At 41.0% G+C, this 21081-nt stretch overlaps 4 protein-coding genes across 4 annotated transcripts in view; 3 read left to right on the top strand and 1 right to left on the bottom strand.

Annotated features, from left to right (window-relative positions):
- myom3 (myomesin 3) overlaps positions 1 to 6984 on the top strand; it is a 98530-nt gene extending 91546 nt beyond the window's left edge. Inside the window, exons 29-37 of the mRNA XM_049584096.1 lie at positions 621 to 731; positions 972 to 1059; positions 1319 to 1357; positions 1588 to 1693; positions 4863 to 5026; positions 5118 to 5154; positions 5342 to 5364; positions 5474 to 5529; positions 5645 to 6984. Of these exons, the coding sequence (XP_049440053.1) occupies positions 621 to 731; positions 972 to 1059; positions 1319 to 1357; positions 1588 to 1693; positions 4863 to 5026; positions 5118 to 5154; positions 5342 to 5364; positions 5474 to 5529; positions 5645 to 5914 (894 nt within the window). The 3' untranslated portion in view covers positions 5915 to 6984. The remainder of the gene's footprint in view (positions 1 to 620; positions 732 to 971; positions 1060 to 1318; positions 1358 to 1587; positions 1694 to 4862; positions 5027 to 5117; positions 5155 to 5341; positions 5365 to 5473; positions 5530 to 5644) is intronic.
- A 1318-nt stretch (positions 6985 to 8302) lies between these two features.
- fabp10a (fatty acid binding protein 10a, liver basic) lies at positions 8303 to 9371 on the top strand. Its single transcript, XM_049582703.1, has 4 exons — positions 8303 to 8461; positions 8682 to 8854; positions 9069 to 9158; positions 9269 to 9371. The coding sequence occupies exons 1-4, from the start codon at positions 8395 to 8397 to the stop codon at positions 9317 to 9319; spliced, it is 381 nt and encodes a 126-aa protein (XP_049438660.1). The 5' UTR covers positions 8303 to 8394; the 3' UTR covers positions 9320 to 9371.
- A 77-nt stretch (positions 9372 to 9448) lies between these two features.
- Positions 9449 to 15034, top strand: srsf10a (serine and arginine rich splicing factor 10a). Its single transcript, XM_049582705.1, has 6 exons — positions 9449 to 9765; positions 11278 to 11382; positions 12245 to 12348; positions 12471 to 12639; positions 13913 to 13963; positions 14045 to 15034. The coding sequence occupies exons 1-6, from the start codon at positions 9701 to 9703 to the stop codon at positions 14316 to 14318; spliced, it is 768 nt and encodes a 255-aa protein (XP_049438662.1). The 5' UTR covers positions 9449 to 9700; the 3' UTR covers positions 14319 to 15034.
- A 1479-nt stretch (positions 15035 to 16513) lies between these two features.
- On the bottom strand, positions 16514 to 20550 carry pnrc2 (proline-rich nuclear receptor coactivator 2). Its single transcript, XM_049582702.1, has 3 exons — positions 20344 to 20550; positions 19587 to 19805; positions 16514 to 19339 (listed from the first exon to the last, which is right to left on the bottom strand). Exon 3 carries the CDS (start codon positions 19314 to 19316, stop codon positions 18849 to 18851), a length of 468 nt encoding a protein of 155 aa, XP_049438659.1. The 5' UTR covers positions 19317 to 19339; positions 19587 to 19805; positions 20344 to 20550; the 3' UTR covers positions 16514 to 18848.
- Positions 20551 to 21081: the final 531 nt, after the last annotated feature.

The raw sequence follows: 21081 nt of genomic DNA, 5'->3' as shown, positions 1-21081 counted from the left end.
GGACAGAGCCAGGCAAGCTGTGTCCAGTCTTTATGCTAAGTTAACTGGTTTGTGGCTTCAGCTTCATATTGAATGGACGAACCTTTTAGAGTGGTATCAGTCTTCTCATCTAACTTTTTGCAAGAAAGCGAATAAAGGCAGTCCCCAAAATGTAGAACTTTTCCTTTAAATTGGTGGTTCCCAACTGGTGGGTCACGGTCCAAAAGTGGGTCATGGGTCCATTTTGAATGGACCGCAAGTGACTCGCAAACTTGTCAAGCTAGTAAAAAACACACATTTCCTGTACAGAGCTTTTATTTTGGAGTGCTCTTTCCTGCTTTAGAGTGTGACAGCTACTTAACAGAGATAGCAAACTAGCTCGAAGATATGGCCAGATGCAAGTATAATGCTAAATATATTTAACTGCGTGGACCTTGAACTAATGGCCGAGGACAAATCTGGACCCCATATCTGGACCAGTTGGAAACCACTGCTTTGATTTCTGTAACTTTTTTTAACCAGTTATTACTCTTTTCAAGAGTAAACATGCTTTTATGACATGAATTAATTTTAAACCAGTCAATTTAAGAGGATAGCATTTACACTCTTATTCCAGGTATGGTATATTTATCCCCTAACAGGTGACAAATACAAGCAAGGACACGTCACTCAAATGGTTTAAAGAGGGTGCGCCGTTGACCAAAGTTGCGTATAACCAGTCATCAGGGGAGAGCACGTTCACCATCTCACAGGTATCCAATATGACTCTGCTCTGTTTTCAGACTTTAAGGTTTGGAGGGGACCAGGATAAACAGACAGTTGATGTTTATATGATTTCTGTACTGAATTTCCAGGTTCACCTTGGACTGTATTTTAAGTTTAAGTAAAAGTTGAATTTAAGTATTTGGTTGTGCTCCAGAGTTATCAATATTTCATTTCAGAAGCTATGAATATGTTTAATTTTAATATGGCTGATGATGGTCCCCCCTCAGGTTACAAAGAAAGAGACAGGCTCATACAAAGCTGTGGTGTCAGATGGGAGAGGAGAGGATGTCAGCACCTTAAACTTACGGGATAACGGTGAGACCCGACCTTGTCACCAGCAAACAAGTCTCCACAAACAGTCGTCCCCATTTGTTCCTGTGTGCATTTCAGCTGGCACATTTCCATCCATAATGGAAGTGAGCCGATTAATGTCTTTTAGTTTTCCCCCTTCTTATCTCATTACGTGTCCTCAGTATTCAGCTACCTACCTCTAATCTTGCGTTTAGTATTTATTGAGTTCCAAAAGCAATATAAAACACTGCCTGAGCGCTTAATTGTTCTTTTTTATTTACAGAGTATGACAAGCTTCTCCAGCAGCTGAGTAAACAGTGTGGTGAGTTATTCACAGTTGGAAGCTCTATCTTTGTGAAATGTGCCAATGACTTGTTTTTTACAGCAGGTGTGCTGTGTTGGGATGAGGATAATGCAACTGAAAGTCATGTTAATTAACTGTGTTGAGGGTTGTTTCAGAATATTAATGTGTTTAAATTCAAATCGCCAAGGAAACTCAAAATGTATAAGAACTAACCAGGGGCGCTGCCTTCTCTTGCTCTATCTCTGCAGCATTGTCGGCCAGCCCATTGAAGATTCAGAGCACCGCTGAGGGTTTCAAGCTCTACTGCTCACTCAAATACTACATAAGCTACCTGAAGACCACCTGGTACTTTAAGTGAGTCCACATGTAGAGCACCTCTCTGACCCAACACCCTATGTGCAGCTGCTACTGAGGACAAAGTGTTCCAAACTTAACTTAAATTCTGACCAACTTTAAGTAAGGCCTGAATGAATATACTGAAAATAATTATGTGCGTAAACACCTGCACAGGAAAGCAAATGAAAAGTAGCTAAATTTAACATACTTTAACACTTTAACACACTCAGACATTGATAGAACAGCCATCAGGAGCAACTTGGGGTTCAGTATCTTGCTCAAGAATACTTGAATATGTAAACTGGAGGAGCCGACTATCGACCACTGATCGTCCGATTAGTGGACGACCCACTCTACCTCATGAGCCACAGCCGCCCCTAATACATCTTATATCCTAAAATCTGAGATTCAAATGTATACTGGGCAAGCTAGGTTAGGTATGTCACAAATATGAAGGTCAGTCGCTGTCTGATACGGAAAACACACATCAACGGGGGGAACACCTGAGTTAACATTAGCATAGTAAAAGATTTGACAGCAAACTGGACCGATGTGAACACACCGAAATATCGTAGCAGATATTATAGTATGTTTTACAACCACTAATGCAATGTCAGCTGCTGACAGTTATCCTACAAGCTAACAAGCTAACAAACAACATAAACAAAGAAAAGATGCTAACTACACAATATATCCTCATATAACCATTTGTTTGATAGCCAATCTTAAGAAAAAATGACATACACTGTTTCATATGATATCCAACAAATTAGTGCCCGATAAATGGTGTCATCATGTTATGTACTTAATGTAAAGCTACGTACTTAACTTAAAGTTACATTGGTTAAGTTCAGAAAAAGAAACATGTTGACAATGTACCGTGAAATAACTCAAACTTCATTTCCTGGGGAAAAGTCCTGTAATTTTTGACCAATCCACCACCCCCACCTGCCTCCTTATGCAAACTTTCACTATTTATACTACTTCCATCTTTACACCCATCAGCGCACTAGTCACATGATCACAGCCCTCTCAATTAAGTGGGTTATATACAACTTAGTGTTTCATAATTAAGTGGGTTATGTACAAATTCTGCTGCACTACCTTTTGTAGGTAAACGTACAAACAGTGCATGAGAACAGCCTGAACTATACTCACCATTCTGATGCATCTGCTAGTCACTGATTGTGGTGCACAACAGACTCCTCATCTGATTCTGGGTCTGAGTGTAACTGAAACTAAAACATGTATGGCCGAATCTCTCCGATGTTTCCTATAATGCTAACACTAACCATCTTGAAGTGCACTTGTCTTACACTGGTCAACTTATGCCAAGCAACAGCAGTGGGCGGAGGCCAGAATGACTTAAGGGAGACAGCATAGATCTGCTTCCATCACCCCCCGACCCCATTTTTTTCTTTCTATGTGAAAAAATGGTGTTAAACAAAATCTTGGTCATAGCAGAGTATTTTTTAAGTTTTATAAAGTGTCCGTTTTGGCTTCAGCACCATCCAGCAGTAAGGTCACATTGTTCACTGATTGTCACAGAATTACAACACTGTAAATGCCAAGCTAAAGACAGGACGATGCACACAATACTGCAGAACTCTCTGACCAGCATGGCAGATTACTCTATGGCGTGCAAGGTACTGTAGGCAAACAACACAACCACAGTTGCAGATCAGAGACCACAGACCATAAAAAGGAAACCACACATACTGACTGCTGCACAGACACACACACACACAAAACCCAATGGAGGCAAGAGGTATATTAATTTGCTGTGACATTTCTCTTCATGGTGGCAATGTCTGGGGCTCCTTTACTAAAGTTCAGCCTCTGAAATGCTTATCAAAGTTCACCTAGCGACAGCTTAAAAAGTTTGAGATCTAAATGTGAAAGTACAACCTGATCTTGATGTCTGCATGCAAATGTTCTCATATGGCAGCTGGGACACATCTGGACACTGAGACACCTGACTCATCCTGCTTATCTGCTGTAATCCATAAACATTGCACATAATTCAGTGCAGCCAAACATTGTTGATACCCACAGAAATTTATTTAAACTTAAAGAGGAGGCCAAAAGTTTTAATGGAAACATTCTCCATAGATGTGTATGAAATGATTAAAAAAGACGTGTAAAATAACAGAGCAAGAGAGAAAGCAACTCCAGAAAACTGTTTCTTAGCTTAAACACTTAAACATGCATGTACGTGTCATCACATTGAAAGATTTGAAAGATCCAGTTGCATTAGATTTAATAGAATTGCAATTACTTGAAGGAACTATAGTAGTTACACCTAAACATAATGATTACATGGTTTATGGTGGAACTGCTTTCTTTAGTAAGGCTACTAGCACCACCTGCTGGAAACTTTAAAGATCGCTTTTATGAAAGAGTGACTGAAGAAAATCTCTATGATGTCCACCCTCAGATATTCCCAACCCTGCCAGTCTGAGCCCTAGCTGAAAAAATACCTGAATTTTCAATTCACCCCTGGACACAGATGTGCAGAAGGCCCCACCACATCTCTGTCATAGGAGATGGACAAACAGAATTTATAGCTGTTTAACCTCTTTTTTGTTGTTGTTTTGCGTCTCTTTGTGGTTGTTTTTCCCTTTTTGTGATCATTGTGAGTCTCTGTATCTAATTGTAGCTGTCTTGCATCTCTTTGAAGCTGCTTTGTGTCTCTTTTTTGGTCTTTTTATGGGGGGTTTCTTGGTCATTTTTAGTCTCTTCTGGTCAGTACGTGTTAATTTGAGCGATATTTTTGAGGTGAAGGCCAGGGGGCCCTGACATTTTGGGCCCCTAGGCCTGTGCCTGGTAGGCCCATTCATGTATCCATCCATGTCCTTCATTACTCTCCTCTGACTGAAAAATATGAGGTTGCAATGAAAAGGAAGAAAAGATGGTGTTTAATTGCCAGCTACATTTTGGACACATCACTTGGTTTTGTTTTGTTTTGTTTTTTTCGCATTGAACTGATCATAACTACCAGGAGCAGTGTTGGATGTGTCTAGTGACCAAAGAACCAACTATAGATCTGAGCACAGTGCTTTGGTGTAAGGGAAAATTAAGAGTATGTCTTTAACATGCATGTTTTGGTATGGATTTGGTTTTTGAAAGTCTGTCTAAAGCATACAAAGCAGTAGCAAAGAATAACTTTATATTTCTGTCCATTTAGGGAGAAGAGGATTGACCAGGAAGCCAGGACAAAGCCTGGTAGCAATGCGCAGGAAGTCTGGATTATAATCTCTAACCCAACAGAGAATGATAAAGGCAAATACACTTTGGAGATGTTCGATGGCAAAGAGACACACAAGCGGTTTCTTGACCTGTCTGGACAAGGTGGGTAGACAAAACATGTTGACATTAAAGATCTAAAAAGAGAAGATTTCAGAGCACATATGGTAATAGTTTGATTATTAATTATTTTCAGCCTTTGCTGATGCCTTGCTGGAGCACCAGAGGTTGAAGTAAGTGCTGCACAACATGCAGTAGATGATGCATCAAGCATGGCTTGCTGTGACACTAACAGAATGCACTGAGCAAACAGAGGTAATGGAGTTGAAAACCATTCACTGAGAATGTCTCAACTGAGATTATTGTTGTCTGATACTGTGCAATGTCATATTGATTCGACACTTTCTTCTCATCCCTCAGGCAAGCAGCCATTGCTGAGAAACGTGAGTCACATATTGTGTGTTAATCCTGAATTATTTCTGTTCACAGTGTAGGTTAAATAATCCCATGGTGGCTGTATGCAGGGAGTTAATGTTGCTTGTTTTGTTTCAGATCGGGCCAAAGTGACAAAGGGTCTTCCTGATGTGGTGGCTATCATGGAGGGCAAGGTACGACACTGTCAGAAAAACATTACAGACACGATTTAGAGACACATCCATGAGATTTTAACATTTTTGTGGTCTATAATTTATGATTTTTGATTGCTCCTCATCCTGTCCTCAGACTTTGTGTCTGACGTGCTTCATCGAGGGCGAGCCACACCCACAGATCATGTGGTTTCGGAACGACAGGGAGATTGTTGATCAGACCCATTTTACCATCACTAAAGAGCCCACATGCAGCACCATCACCATCCACAACATCACATTGGAAGATTCTGGAAAATACAGCATCTGTGTGCGCAACCAGTATGGCTCTGAAACGGTTGATGTGACCGTGAGTGTTTACAAGCATGGAGAGATACCACCAGCACACGCAGTGATGATGGGTTAAGACTGAAAGCTGAGTCAGAAATGAGGGATTTTGTGCTTTAGACTGAGAATTTTCTACATAGGCAGAACAAGGAAAACAAACATAGGGATGGAATGATGCTGGATTGTTCATTAGGAAATTTTACTAAGCATGTGAGATCTTATTGAGCCTTTGAAAAATGTCCACTTATGTTTAATCAAAACAGTAATCTCCTATAGTCTGCAAACTTGATATAATTTAATTTGCTAGACAGTGCATGCCATAAAAATGTCACATTCAGCCTGTGATGGAGATGCAGAACTGCAAAGACCTGTTAGTCAAACTCATTTAGCTGCCTTCATGGACATTCGATATAAATACTGTTTCTTTATTAAAGTGAGACCATGTATCTTTTGAAATGAGAAATTGCGTCATTTTCTTCCAGCATATAACAAGCTGACTTCATAAGCAGTAAAATGCACCATTAATCAATTCAGTACACTCCAAGGATTTGCTGCTACAGACTTAGCCTACTTGGTCTGTTGCATCCTAACCGAGTGCTGCAGGGATGACATCTTTTAGTAGGTCAACATGAGGTTACCATCACCCTGGTTCAATGGGAATTTTCCATAGGATATTGGATTATTGCAGAAAATAAGTTCTGTGTCAAAAGTTAGCAACCACCTTCTTTAAGACACACAAAAACCTATAAATTCATGAGTCTGGTATTTACTGAAGTATTTTATGTTGTACAACCAAACGTTAAATCTCTTAATCTTGTGTGAACTACAGATCTTACTTCAGGCATCTAACCAAAAACAGGTTCACATCAGATAACATTAGCTAGTTGCTAATAGCTACCATAAGTGACTGTATGTTAGGTAAAATGGGCTACAATTAGCTGGAAGCACATTAATCAGCAGGTTAGATTGCTTTATAGCTTCTGTAACTGACATGACATGGCCAGTTTGCTGACTTTGACTCCTCTCTACCTGTGCTGCTGTTAATGTAACATTTAATTATTTACCCTTATTGGATAATTGTCTTGATTTAAGTGTTCGCTAAGACTGTCATCACAAAAACTGCAAAACACTCTGTTACTGGAGAGCTTTAGGTGAATCATTGTCATTTGATTGTGTGTTGTGAATAAAGCAAATTCAAGTGATTGTAACTTGTGTATTATTTTTATGAACACTAATACCATATTATATATTAATATCCTTATTCAGATGTGGTCTACAACTTTTTTTGAGTATGATTTTGCAAGCACAGATTTTGTATTGCACTTTAAAAGCACACAGTCCGTAGGGTCATTAACCCTACTACTGGGCCCCGGTCAGTTGGGTGGACTCACATTAGGAGGTTCAACGACACTCTGTGGAGGTTGCAGACATTTGTTAGGTTTATTAATGTTTAATGAGTCCTGAAATAAAATGCATGTGGATAAAGGTAATGGTGTTTTAAATAAATCATTTTCTCATTGTGATCCTGCAGATTTCCATCCTCAAACTTTACAGTAAGTGAGGATCATGCAAATGATTATTAGCTGCAAAAGCGAGGGGCTTGTATTGTTTTTACCTTGTGAGTCTGTTATGTGTGTGGGGGTGTGTCATCAGGGCAAAATGTGATCCTGGCAACACCTATTGTAGCAGGAACTGCCACAGTTGTACCAGTACTTTGCCAGCATCACAACCGTCTAAGATGTAGTCATGAAACTTTACAGATGTATAGTGCAGATCAGAATGAAGGCCGACTGTAAAGATGGGTATGGTCTGGTGCCGGAAGTAGGGAAGAGGCCCCAGACCACCCCATTTCACGCCCTGGCTCGTGAAACTTTACAGATGTGTAGATGAAATCACAACCAAGGCTGAGTTAGAAGATTGGTGTGGCCCGAAAAAGGGCATCTAAAGTAGGGGGATAGGACATAAGGAAGGAGTCACTGGCCCCTCAGTATACACCCCCAACGCATGAAACTTTACAGGTGTGTTACTGAGATCAAAATAAGGCAGAATTTGAAGATTGGTGTGGCCTGAGAAAGAGTGTCAGAAGAAGTGGGTAGGAAATAGAGACAGGAATCCTTGCCCTCCACTTTATGCCCCTGGCCTATATTTGTTTTAACTTGATGATCCCATCACAAGATGGTGTCTAATTGGCATTTTAATAACTTGGCCTATGACAGCCAAAGCACCTTCACGGAATGATGTACATATGAAAATCTGTACCTTTTTTTTCTATCAGGAAAGTGCTTGAACACACCTGACAAAAATGACCATCTAAATTCATCTCTGGTGTAAGTTGAGGTTAGGCCAAACAGGAGTAAGTGAACTCCAGGTTGTTCAAACAACAGTGATTACTTCAGAGGGGTTTGTTACTCATTAGACACAGTTCTGGGACCCTCCTTGCTGTCCTCTATAAGAAGGTGCAGCACTACAGTCACATCCTCCACATTGTGTTGAGCTTCACACAGCTGTCTCAGCCTCCAGCCCCGCTTGGTAAAGGAGAACCCAGATCTTCTAGAAAACATGGACTTCAACGGAACATGGCAGGTCTACTCCCAGGAGAACTACGAGGAGTTCCTCAGGGCAATGGGTGAGACAACAAAACCAGGGACTCTGACAGACATACAAAAAATATGAATACATCTATTATCTTTGGTAGCTGAAGACAAAGTGGCTATTTTGATGTGGTCACACCGTTCTAATATTTATCATAACCACACAGTGGACACAACTTTGCAGTCAAGATTCATCAGTCCTGACCAATTTTTCTGTGCAAGACTTAACAAAAACATATGTGCTTTGCTCACCAGAGCTCCCAGAGGATGTCATCAAGATGGCCAAGGACATTAAGCCAATTACTGAGATCAAGCAGAAAGGCAATGACTTTGTTGTCACCTCCAAGACTCCGGGAAAGTCTGTGACCAACTCCTTTACCATCGGCAAGGAGGCTGAGATCACCACCATGGACGGCAAGAAGCTCAAGGTTCGTTACTTTAATTCACTACCTTTTATTTTTGATTTCTTGTCTGATTTAGTGCAGTATACATACATGTAAACAGCAAAACTGTGTGTATTTTTTTCTAAATGAAATGTTGAAGTATACTATTTGTTAGTAATGAGCCTACAGGTGTACAGTGTCTCTCATGCCTGTTTTGGGGGTTTCTGTGACATGCATTGTTTCCTCCTCTGATCCCCAGTGCATTGTCAATATGGAGGGTGGCAAAATGGTCTGCAAAACCGGCAAGTTCTGCCACATCCAAGAGCTCAAGGGAGGAGAGATGGTTGAGGTGTGGCACATCTTACCAGAACTCACACTTTGTGGTTTACCTCAATGAATTATGTAATGCCTCTCCTGCTCACAAATTAAATGTGTTTCCTTCTTCCTTATGCTTTTCAGACTCTGACCATGGGCTCAGCCACTCTCATCAGGAGGAGCAAGAAGATGTAAACTTGGCAGTGAAGAAACCAATGTCTATTTAAATAAAAGTGTTGCCTAATAAGTTTGGTTTGAATCATCTTTTTTTTGGGCAAATAGCTCCCTTTGCAAAGGTCCTTTGTATATCTGTCAGGCAAGCAGCAGGCCTAAATATATAAGTAAAAGAAAACAATGGAATAATGTAAATCTATATTACATAATAGTTTGATGAGAGGTCAGGTGTGTGTATGCCTGTCTTCGTGGCTGTACATTTCTGCGCATGCGCAGTGTGCAGGAAACAGTGTGACCACGTAGCTGAGTTGGTGTCGGCTGAGGTAAAGCAGCAGGGTTTGAAAATACAGCCTAAGTAAACAAATTCACGGCCGCTAAATCGCAGTATCGGGCCTTTACAAAATGGCGAGGTACCTGAGGCCGCCTAACACGTCTCTCTTCGTTAGAAACATCGCCGACGAGTCCAGGTATGTTGTCATTTTACCCCTGCTAACGTGCACGGACAAGCTAATGCTAGTCAGTTAGCAAACATATTTGTCATCACCAAAATAGCTACGTGACGTCAACGTTACGAATGTTTACAATCGGGGATGGACCTTAAAAGGTGTGGTAGTTATTTTTTAACCGAATATTGTTTCGGATATCAGCTAACATCCCATCATTCAGTACATTTCCCCGCATAAGGTTTGCTAACTGGCACCTAACGTTAGCAACCAAGAAGCTGGTGTTGTTGCTGCTGACGTCACACCACTCCCCCCTTAAAGCAAGATGCATTTTATATTATGGGCATACAGGTATATTAATAGTCCAGCGTGGCTGCAGTAATAGTCTGTGTTGTCTGGTGGGAATTACGTTACGTGCACATTGAAGACAAAGTCTATTTTTGTTTTAGACCCTACCGTTAACCCTTAATAAACGTCACGCCCCCAGTTGAGTCAATTATTAATGTTACCTAACAGGAGCATAAAATAGACATGCACCGGATACTGTTGCAGGCAGACTCCTATGAAATGTCAAGATAAGGTCACTGTACATTTACATGTCGGAAACGTAATAAAGGAAGGCGAAATGCCTCATTAAGCCTGTAATACTTGTAGTTTTCAACACAATACATTACGAGAAATTCAAGCCAATTAGGTGTGTGTTGCTGACATCTTTTAAAGTATAATTAATCCTCCCACTTAATGTTAAGAAGGCAAAAACTGTCTTCACTCAGCTATTGCAGACTTTTGTATGTATTTGGAATTGCAAATACCTCTCAAGAAGTACATGTTGTTTCTGTTATTAATGAAACACAAATAAACAATGTCGTTAAAGTTAACCCAAATCACAAAAGACATAATCTCTCTTTTGCCCCAAGAGATGGCTATCTGGCAGATAATTTGGGATTTATGTGTGCCAGTGCCAGGGTATTAAGATGTCCCCCTCCGAAACTCATACTACCACCCCAATACAGTGTGAATGGAATTTGGTGCTAAAAAAAATCGCAGTTACACAGACCTTGCTCTGCAAAGTTTTTAATTGGTTTTACGCAGAAGAAATAGTTCCCAGCAACTCATTTACATTTAAATGTGTTTCTGTTATTTGACCCTAAAATCTAGTGTATCCATGTTCAAAATCCTTGAATTGCTCATGTTGTAAGTCCACAGAACGTCTGAAATGTCACTGTAATAAATTTAGCAAAATGTTGGTCATTTTCAGGTAACTAACCCCCTGTGATTTGACCCCTCTGTTGAGATATAATGCATGCCATATCTAGCTTCAGTGGCTGTTACAGATGTATGAAGTTGGCTGGCTGGGTTTTTATTTTTAAATAAGGAAGCATACATTTGGAGTGAGACAGTAATTGGATATGTCTGCAAATAAGTTTTGTCATATGCTGTGCTGGCACCAGCTCTTGTGTATACCTTGAACACTGGGCTCCAGCTAAGCTCATATGTCAGCCAACAGAATAAATGTTTTATTTCATGACACTTTAGGCCAGAGGATTTACGACGTGAGTTTGGTCGTTATGGGCCTATTGTAGATGTCTACATTCCACTTGACTTCTATACACGACGGGCAAGAGGATTTGCTTACATTCAATATCCTTTATTCTTTTCATGTTAATTTAGAAATTGTGTTTTCACAAAGGGATTGTAAAGTATTTAATATATTTTTTGGGTTACAGTTGGTTCGGTGACACCTGACCTGACAATGGGAATATTTGTTTGTTTTTTAATGTAATTTTATTCTTTAGGTATGATGTGTTATCTAGTATATTGTTTTCATATTTAAACTTATTCCTAACCAATATTTCTTCTGTTGTTGTTGCCTTAGAATGATAAAGATACAGTTCTGGAGACCCCACACCAAAGAAAGTTGAAAGGCGGTTGTAGAGTAGATTCAAGCCAAAGACACCCAGGCGACAAGCGGTAGTGGAATTGGGAAAATAAAGAGAGAGCAAAAGCATGAAGATACAAAGAGGAGAAAAGAGAGCACCCAGGCTTCCATTTGTCTACCAAAGGGAGGAAAAGCAAAGTGTTTATTGGGCAAAGACAAGCAGGAAACCTCAAGTTCTTCTGCCAAGACAATAAAGATCAAGCTCAAGGTCAAAGGTCAAGCATGTTAAAGGTAACAGTCTAATGTTTTGTATCCTACCGAATTTGATCACCATCAATATTTGTCTTGTCTTCACAATTTGAAATCACAAGTGGGCCCATTGATTCAGTTTTATGTTTTTTAATTGCAGACTGAAGACAATGAAATTTCATTAATTTCACTTTTAAATTACCTGAAATAACTGATGTTGCACCACACTGATCTAACTCCAGTAGCTGTGTTTTATAGACTGCAGCTGCCAACCTGTGTGGCAGCCTTTATTTTTGTAATTGTTGTGCATGTGTGCAGCTTTTTCTGTCCCAATTTTACACATTTCAAAATCAAAAGGCCTTAACAATACAGCACATTTGAAGATGTCCGGGATGCCGAGGACGCTCTTCACAACCTGGATCGTAAATGGGTTTGTGGGCGTCAGATCGAGATCCAGTTCGCCCAGGGGGACAGAAAGAGTATGAACAGTTTGCAGTTCAAAGCAGCGCACATTTAACTTCTGTAATCTGAATTCCACATCATAACATACTGAGTTCATAACCACAACCACATAATGTTCTGATGTAAATTCTTCATCAAGCCCCTAACCAGATGAAGTCCAAGGAGCGCCATTCTCCTCGCAGTTTCTCCCGCTACGACGATGATCGGGATAGTCGTCGAAGACGGTCCAGGAGCCGTAGCTACGATAGACGCAGGTCTCGCAGCCCTTCCTATGAGCGCCGTCCCCGGAGGTCTGAGAGCCCTAGAGAGTGAGTTGTTGGTAACTTTGTTTTATTGCACCTACAGTAGCTCTTCAGACACTTCAATGAAAAACTAAATTGTTTATCACTTTGTTATGGAACCTATGATTTCTTTGTTGCAATGCTGAGGTTTATCATGTTATCCACACTCAACTGACCCTTCACTAAGCCCCGCCCCTTTGTGATGGTCCGTGAAGCTGTCAGAGTAAGCATGGAGCCCACACTGTAACTAACTGCACTCCCTGAAGAAATACCATCATATTTTGGGAAAATGAAAGAGTGATTCCAGAGAGAAGCAGACAGAGGGGTCTACAGTCTGTGTTTGAAGGATATATCCAGGATGTCAAACTGACTCAGCAGCAACAACAGGTTAAAAAGACAAAGATAGTTAGAAGCTAAAGCCGAACTATAGGCTACAGATCACAGTGTGAAAGTGAACCACCACATCACTGCTGATCGCGGGGATCTCCAGGGGAAGCCAAACAATGTTCATCTGCCCACAGTGTGACGACACACAGCTGGTTGAATATCAGCAAAGTTTCCCTGCTTCCCTTCACTGGTTCCTGTACAGCAGGGTCAGTCTTTTTTTCACTGTTATAATCATTAAAAAGCAAAAGCAGCATGTGTATACATTCAGTAGGCTATATCTTCAGTAGCTAGCTAGCTAACCCTACACCTTTCAGGGTTTGATTTTGGTTTTGGAACAGGGAAGAAACGTATATCTTTTTCCAACCTCTACAGGTAACGAGTATCATTAATACACAACGTGCTCCAGGCACAACATTTAGCTCCAAATTTTATCCAAACTAAGGTAGTGGGAAAAGTACTGTTTCAGTGTCGGTACTGACATGACATTATATTGGCTCTGGTATCAAATATTTTCAATACCTGACCCTAGTAGGGTTTTTAAGTGAACCCACCTGTGACTTAAACTAACATCTAGGTTACATAACATCACATGATACATCATAATGTCATATCTGAAGCACCATGTGTGGTTTTAGTTCAGGTGTGATCGTTCTCTTCATTCCCCAGCACACTAATAAAAAGAAAAAGAATATCTAAGTGCAGTTAACCGTAAGGTACTTGTGTATTCTGACTATTTTAGGCACTTTGGAGCTGGTATAAACCAGTTTGGTCTTTAAAAAAGCAGGAAGTTATACACTGCCAAATTACAAGACGTCATTGTTCCTCTATCCAGGAATAAGGTGGTGCACCAGGTCTTTTATAATGTCTAAGTTACACCCTGAAAAACTGGTTTGTGTTTTTGTTCTCTTTACAGATCTCGGTCCTATAGTCGACACAGACGGAGCAGAAGCCATGAAAATGAAAAGTAGGCTCATTGGTTGTCTTGTAGTATGTAAAATAAGTAAAGACTGTTGTATTATTTTAAACATAATGATCATCCTTCCAGGTACAGAGGTCCTCCTCGTGAGCACCACAGGACACACCATGCAGCAGGCTCACGTAGCCACTCTGCGTCCCGCTCCCCTTCACCCTCCAGACCCATGCCCAAAGGTAAAAAGAGCCAGTCCAGATCCCACAGCCCGGCGGAGGACTTCCACCCAACCTCCAGCTCCCACAAACAGCCCGGTGGACGATCCCCGTCACGCTCCTACTCTAGATCCCTGTCCCGGTCACGCTCTCGCTCCAGGTCGTGGGCTGGACGCAAGTCCGGAGGCCACTGACTGACTGTCTCACCAAAGCCGTGTTAATCTGTCTCTGAGGATGTTTCTGTTCGGCTACGATAAGTAGAGTGTTTGCATTTGTTATCACCACATTATGAAGTCTGTTGCCAAAGGGAAGAGAGCAGCAGGAGCTCAGACATTTGTTATAGAGAAAATGTTTTTTGTTCTAAAGTGATCTATGAAAGCACAGATGATCGTTATCAGTTTAAGCTCGGACTTGTATAATAAGAGTTGCTGAAGGTAAAATAAAGTTTGGCATTGCCAGTATTTTTGTACTCTGAGTTAGCAATATTTACATCATTTGTTAGTATGATGCCTGTTTCACTTTGGCTCTATTTTTTGTGTGTCATAAAAACACAAATTACTAACCTGAATTTCAGGCCCTGACTAACCAGTATTAACTAACTATGCTGTTCTTGGATGCCTGGTGTCACGGGCACTGTTATACTGCTGTATACTATAGTAGCTGTAAATACTGTTGCAATGGATGATGAATGGAATGACAGTTATTTGCTACCTTATACTTTGTCCAGTATTGTATGTAACAATATGTTTAAGATAAACTGTATTCATTTCTCTTGTACTTTGTTCCAGCGAGTGAAACAAAGTCAGTTGAATATTTCAAGTGTTCCTTAGTACTGTTATCCTAGTTTACTTGGTATGCTTTGTCAATAAAGAAATGAAGAAGCCTTAACGCTTATTTTCTGACCCCACAAGTTGAACTGTGACTCGGATTGCAATGAATGAACGCTCCTGCAGTCCAGGCTGGTCCGCAGGTCATTAAAATCTTAAATTCACTTTTATAAATATTAGGTCTTAAAAGTCACTTAATAGTGGTCAAGTTTGAATTTTTGCTGTCTTTATTGCCATGCATTTTATCTGATTTCATTCATTCATCTTTAATCCCTTTTTGGTAAAACAAGTCAAGTTGTTCTGTATTTAAGTCCACATTTCTGATGGTACACATCCTTAAGCCTTCCACTGAACCCAATACTGTCTTTTTACTTTATACTTACCTGTTAAGAGTACTGTACATCAGGCCTATTTATCTGGCCCAGGAGCAATCTGAGTGGCCTGGCCAGGGAAACGTACAGAAGCCCAGAGTCAAATTAAAGACAGCCAGTACTATTGGCTCTTACATCGTTACTTGCTAAAGGTGTGGTTTCATGTTTGTGTTTGCCACTTATCTAAAATGTACCTGAGGTAATCCACCTGCAGACAGTCTCGCAGGAGAGGGTGGACAGAGAGCAGAATGAATGATTAATACTGATGTCTGTGCTCTGTCGATAACATCGGTAGCTCTTCTTAATTGTTTTTCTGCACAGTAGGATGTTCATCGGTCAGATATGTGACTAAGAATATTTTATTTAAAATGTGAAACTGCTGTAAGAGGGGATTTATTTTCATGAGGGCGAATCAAGTACAATTTCTTGTTTTTCATTGTTAGTTACTTTGCAGCAACATTATTTAATGTTCAGGACACTCATTTAATTTGCTCCTCACATTACATTTGGGAACTATTTACTATTGCACAACTTATGTGCAGGTAATAAGAGTAATGAAGTTTGGCGGAGTGATAAACAAGAGGTGAGATGCCACTCTTGTCTATTGGGAGTTGTCCTTCCTTATTTGGGGAGATGGAAGTGGAAAGTGAAAGTTCCTTGGAGAAGCTGTCTGTGTTTTACTTGACCCACAGCCCTTTGATAGATATTTCAGTAACCAGTAAGCTTATAGATACGACAGGAGGCGGCAACCTGCCGTACACTATAAACATTGCTACTTTTACTACATTGATTTGCATTTGGTCATTACCAAAAGCTAAAAAGGTTTTTATAGGTTGCTTGCTGCTGAAAATGTGTGAAACTTTTCTGGTCCCAGCCCAACTGAATTTATGATGTAACAATCCTGCTGTAGATTAACTAATAACTACAGAAAACCTACCTTTGCAAAGGACAACATACATATTTGTTGAGCCTAAAAATTACCTGCAGTGCATTATATATGAAAAGCTAAATTGTCATGCTTTGGTCAGAAATGGCATTGTAAACATCTTTAAAACCAGTTAAAGTGTCCTGTAGACACCCTGCTCTAACAATCACTGGATATGATGGCAATGAATACATTAAGTCTATTCCTGGGTGATACTAATGCTAAATGTTAGCACCAGTCAGAAGATACTCAAGCACAGACAAAAATAGGGGGAGGGGGAAAGGGATTTATTTTTTCTTTTTGTAAAAATTTGTCATCAATTCAGTGCATTCTTTTACATTTGCCTTTTTTTAAACATCCAATTCATACCAATCATTAACAGGGCATTTTCATTTTATCTTCGGTGACATTTCATCAGGGGGGACAAATTAACAGCCAATTTGTTACATGTTTAAAATTTTGAATACAGGAGACTGCCATGCACAATTCAATCACAGCAAGAAAGAAAATGTTAACATGAACCCTTCGAACGTAGAACTTAAACAGCATGGGGCCAAGTTCAGTTGTCAGCTGGCGGAAGAACAGCTGAGAACTGAAGATGGTTCTGGTTTAAAAAAAAAAACAACAACATTTGGTCAATTTGTGGCATTGCCACCTAATGAAAATATTCAGTTTCAGCATGGATTTCAACTTAGGCACAAACAGGTCAACTCAAGATTAAAAGCATCACGCTTACAGACTGTAAGCACATTCAGAACTTGAATTCATACATGGGCAAGTCTCCTCTAGGATCCAATTGTGTTTTGCAGTTTTATGTCATTTGCACTACGCATATTTCACCCTACACTGCATAATACAAAACAATAAAAAACATGTGCAAGATCTCTGGAAAGATAACAGTGCAGGGGTACTGAGAAATGCTATAGGCAGTTTTTTTTAACAAAAATATTCTTCAGTATTGAAGTCAAGACACGTCCTTAGCATGTCTTATACATTCAGTGTTATTACTAAAAATACTTTTGTCATACAGGCCTCAAACTCGGCCTGCAAATGTACATATGCTACAAGTACTTTATACATTTCATTATTTCATTATTTACATGGCTCTTGAACACATTAACAAGCTCTCATACTTTGTTTTGTCATCTTTAGGCTGGCTATAAACACCAACAATTCTGCAAGGGGAAAGCAAAAAGAGCCTCAGAGGATTGAATCACAAAAATAGAGAATCCATAGGGAGATAGTCAATTACGCCTCCATCATTTCAATAGCATCCTGGCCTGTAACTTATTCAAAACTAGTCTGATTGCAGTGCAAGAGGGTAAACAAGAGGCAGAGGCAAGAGGCAGAGAGTGTCTGTTGATTATGGGATGGTCAACCACCACGACCTACTTTGTAAACATAAACACCAGCCTGCTGCCTCATGTTGAGTCCCTGGGGCCACTTCAATTCAGAAAGCGTCCTCAGCTCTGCCTTACACTGCTTACAAATGCATGCAGCCAACAGGACCACGTCACATGGCTTAGAAAGTGAAACTCAACAGTCCCACAACTAAGCCAGGCCCTCTTCCGCGTGTTAAAGCTGCAGCTCTGTCCTGAAAAGGCTGAGACTGAGGAGCATAACAGTACTGATTGGAACAGATGAACAGCTAGAAGTGACCCTGGGGGCTCAGACCCATTCACCACTCGGGCTGGCAAGGTTAGTGGCAAAGGCAAAAAAGCCGACCACATTTGTCCAAAAAAGGAGAAAAAAAAAAAAAATACAGCAAAAACATTGCTTTGGTTACAAACACTTCATACATCTTTCAACCACAACAATCAAGGACTTGTACAAAATAATGCTATGATAGAGTGTTGTAGGCCGAGGACCAGCCCAACTCCTATAGTGCATGTGCGCACAGCGCAATAAAAAAGGTACAGGAGTTGACAGTCCAAGGCCCGTGTGCCATGGTCTCTTTTTACCCTTCAGTTTGAGGTTATACTTTTGACCTCCAGTAAGATAGCTTCTTTCCCTGCAGAATTGCAGTCGAGTGTCTTTTCCCATTCCAAACAAGGATTGTCATACATAAATGAAAAGGCGGGCCCTAGTCAAAAAATATGCTACAAATGTGATTTTGCTTTAGCACCTGAAGCTTTAGAGGTGACCCCAAAGGCTCATCATAAAACTTGTGAAATGAAAAAGCATGTCTGTCCACAGAAATGGACCGTAAAAGTGATGGGAATTTACCTGACCTATCCTATAACCCTTGTTTGTGGTGGCAAAGCACACTCAATCTGCTTTTGACAGCCAACAATAAAAATAACAAAAACAGAAGTAGAAAGGATATCCAGTTCATCAGTCACAGAAACTGACTCCGCTGAAGGCATTACCGACCAGCAAGACTTCAAAGCTGTAATATTTTGAAACATTGGTTTAAAAAATTGAGTGTTGAATAAACATTCACAGTCAACATTACTGCAAATGCTCTCTACACCAAAAGAGGTCGATCTAAAAACAGCTAAAAAGTATTACAGCACTGAGGTGTTCCTGGTGGGTGAGTGGGTGCCCTCTGAAGAGTCCCAGTTCATACATTGGCTTTTCAATCGAGTGTGGGTATCCCTCTCAGGCTTGCACCTTGAGGAGGCTCTTGAGCTGGAAGGCCATCATCTCCCTGTTGTCACAGGAGCCTATTGGGAAGGACACCCAGTGGCTGGGGGGTTTGGGCAACACGCTGGGCGAGGGTGGCTCGCTGAACTTAGGCCCTGCGTAGCTTGGACTTCCCTGTGTTGCCAGGAGCGTGTTGAGGTGAGACACTGCACCCTCCCAGTTCTGATCATAGGTGGCAAAGCGGACAGAAGCATTCTTCTCTGCAGACGCGGCCTGCCGCGCCTCCGGAGACCTGTGGTATGCAACGCCTTTGTCACTTCGGCGGTGGCCGTGATGATGAAGACCACCTGCCCCTCCTGCAGAAGCTGCTACTCCGTTCTGGTCACGGCTTCTCTGCTTAGCCCGGCCAAGTTGATGGTTCTTCTTTGGCAAAGGGCGCTCAGGGTGGGAAACTGGAATGTTATATCTCTCTCCACCTCCCATACTGCTTCTGCACTACGTGTCACCTAAACGATTAAAATATATTATTACTTCAGTGCACTGAAATCTTTGGAATATATTGTGATCGATTACATTTCTATTTATTGTCAGTGTAAACGTGACAAAGCCTAATCCGTCCACACAGCACGTACACACTTGCACCAGCCTCGACGAAAACAAGCACAGAGGGTTACGTGCAGGAACACCAGACAGCCAAGCCTGCGCCGCCCCTCCCCCACACACACAGCCCAGAGCAAAACAGCCCCAGCTCACCTCTTTGTTGTCAGAAAGTTGATGAAGCAGAGCTCTCTCTTCAATCTTTCACCTCCAACCGGTCCCCAGGTCCTCGAAGTAGTCCTCTGTCTACTTCTCGCTGCACTTCTGTGTCCAGCAAGGTCTGAAGTTTTCATGTGCCAATGAGCGTTGTTTTCCCGTGGAGCCGAGCTGAACATCAATTCACCTCGGCACACGATTGATCCAAGAAGTCGAAGGCTATGGGGGGGGAAAAATGTCAATTAGAGATGCTAAATAATCTTAATAAATTAGCAGTGCTCGTCTATAATTTAGAATAGCATAGTGTTGTCTTTTATGATGGGACGTCCTATTTTAGAGTGCGTCATTGCATCCAGCAATGCAAAAAAAAAGAAAAAAAATTTAAAAAAAATCAATAACTGGTGTAACATTGACCACGAATCCTTTCGTCAGAACATAAACGTTATATATAAAATGATGGCGACTCATAACAAAATCTTACATAAGCGTACTGCGATGTTATCCCACTTTTGTTTGTGCGCCTAACGGCTTAATGCAGACGCTTTGTCCTACCAAGAGGATCATATAAAGTAGATCTTCTGCGACAAAAAGACGTTTAAATCATCATTTCGATCCACGTTATGATTTATATACACCCCCAACATTTGGTTAAGTAAATAACGCGTCAAAATTCTTGGTCACACTGCTTTGGCACCAAACCAAAACAAAGAAACGGTGAACTCAATATGGCGACGAGGCACAAAACTGATTCTCTTACCGACTTCCTCAGGCTTGGTTGTCGAAGCCTTTCGTCCGAGAAAATATGCGGTTTGAACGTTGAGATCCCTCGGCGGACTTTGTAAGAAAGCACAGCAAGCTATATTTCCCACAAATCCGTCGCCCTCGAAGGTTAAGTGGTGTTAACAGTGGCCGTAGGACGCCACTTCTTCCTCTCTCCTGACTCCGTCTGAATTGCAACAAAATGGAATCTACAGCAGAGATATGTAGCCCGTTCTAACCCAGATCTGACCAATCACGCGCCGAGTTCCACCGCGACGACCAATCACCGACGAGAATGACAGACGCATTCACGCCTGTTGCCAGACTGGTGACGTCAATCGCTGACCCTCCTCTCCTTTCCTTTGTTGGAGCTCCTGAGAGAAGTGAGAAAACAAGCGCTTTCAAAACGGCATAATCCGTCTCTGTGGCATAAAAATGAACTCTGCGCTTACATTAAACACCATATGATGGTTTAAATTCACAATACATATAGTTTAGTGTTATGTAACGTCAACCCTTTGTTCGAATAATAAAGTAAATGCGATTTGTTGACCCATTTCCTACTTTTTTCTGCGAGGTGACAAAAGGATTTGTTGCTCCTCAGTTCCTGTTTGCGCAGGAGAAACCTGTTGTGCTGCTCACACACAGCTGCAACAGGCTGTAATGATATGGCTCTTGTCTGTAAACTGCCCATCCCCCATGTCTCATCTGTCTTCTTGCTTTAACAAAACCTTGA

This window comes from Epinephelus fuscoguttatus, linkage group LG8, assembly GCF_011397635.1.
Source record: "Epinephelus fuscoguttatus linkage group LG8, E.fuscoguttatus.final_Chr_v1".
In the NCBI taxonomy this organism is placed as follows: domain Eukaryota; kingdom Metazoa; phylum Chordata; class Actinopteri; order Perciformes; family Serranidae; genus Epinephelus; species Epinephelus fuscoguttatus.
The sequence above is the reverse complement of the archived record's forward strand: the minus strand, read 5'-3'. Positions and strand labels throughout refer to the sequence as shown.

What these genes read in the sequence shown, in the direction of transcription:
- fabp10a (XM_049582703.1), top strand. Translation starts at nt 8,395, where the DNA reads ATGGACTTCAACGGAACATGGCAGGTCTACTCCCAGGAGAACTACGAG. An exon ending in GGAGTTCCTCAGGGCAATGG is followed by an intron (nt 8,462 to 8,681) that starts GTGAGACAACAA and finishes TTTGCTCACCAG; the next exon opens with AGCTCCCAGAGGATGTCATC. An exon ending in AGGGAGGAGAGATGGTTGAG is followed by an intron (nt 9,159 to 9,268) that starts GTGTGGCACATC and finishes TATGCTTTTCAG; the next exon opens with ACTCTGACCATGGGCTCAGC.
- srsf10a (XM_049582705.1), top strand. Translation starts at nt 9,701, where the DNA reads ATGGCGAGGTACCTGAGGCCGCCTAACACGTCTCTCTTCGTTAGAAAC. An exon ending in AACATCGCCGACGAGTCCAG is followed by an intron (nt 9,766 to 11,277) that starts GTATGTTGTCAT and finishes ATGACACTTTAG; the next exon opens with GCCAGAGGATTTACGACGTG. An exon ending in AGGTCTGAGAGCCCTAGAGA is followed by an intron (nt 12,640 to 13,912) that starts GTGAGTTGTTGG and finishes TTCTCTTTACAG; the next exon opens with ATCTCGGTCCTATAGTCGAC.
- pnrc2 (XM_049582702.1), bottom strand. Translation starts at nt 19,316, where the DNA reads ATGGGAGGTGGAGAGAGATATAACATTCCAGTTTCCCACCCTGAGCGC.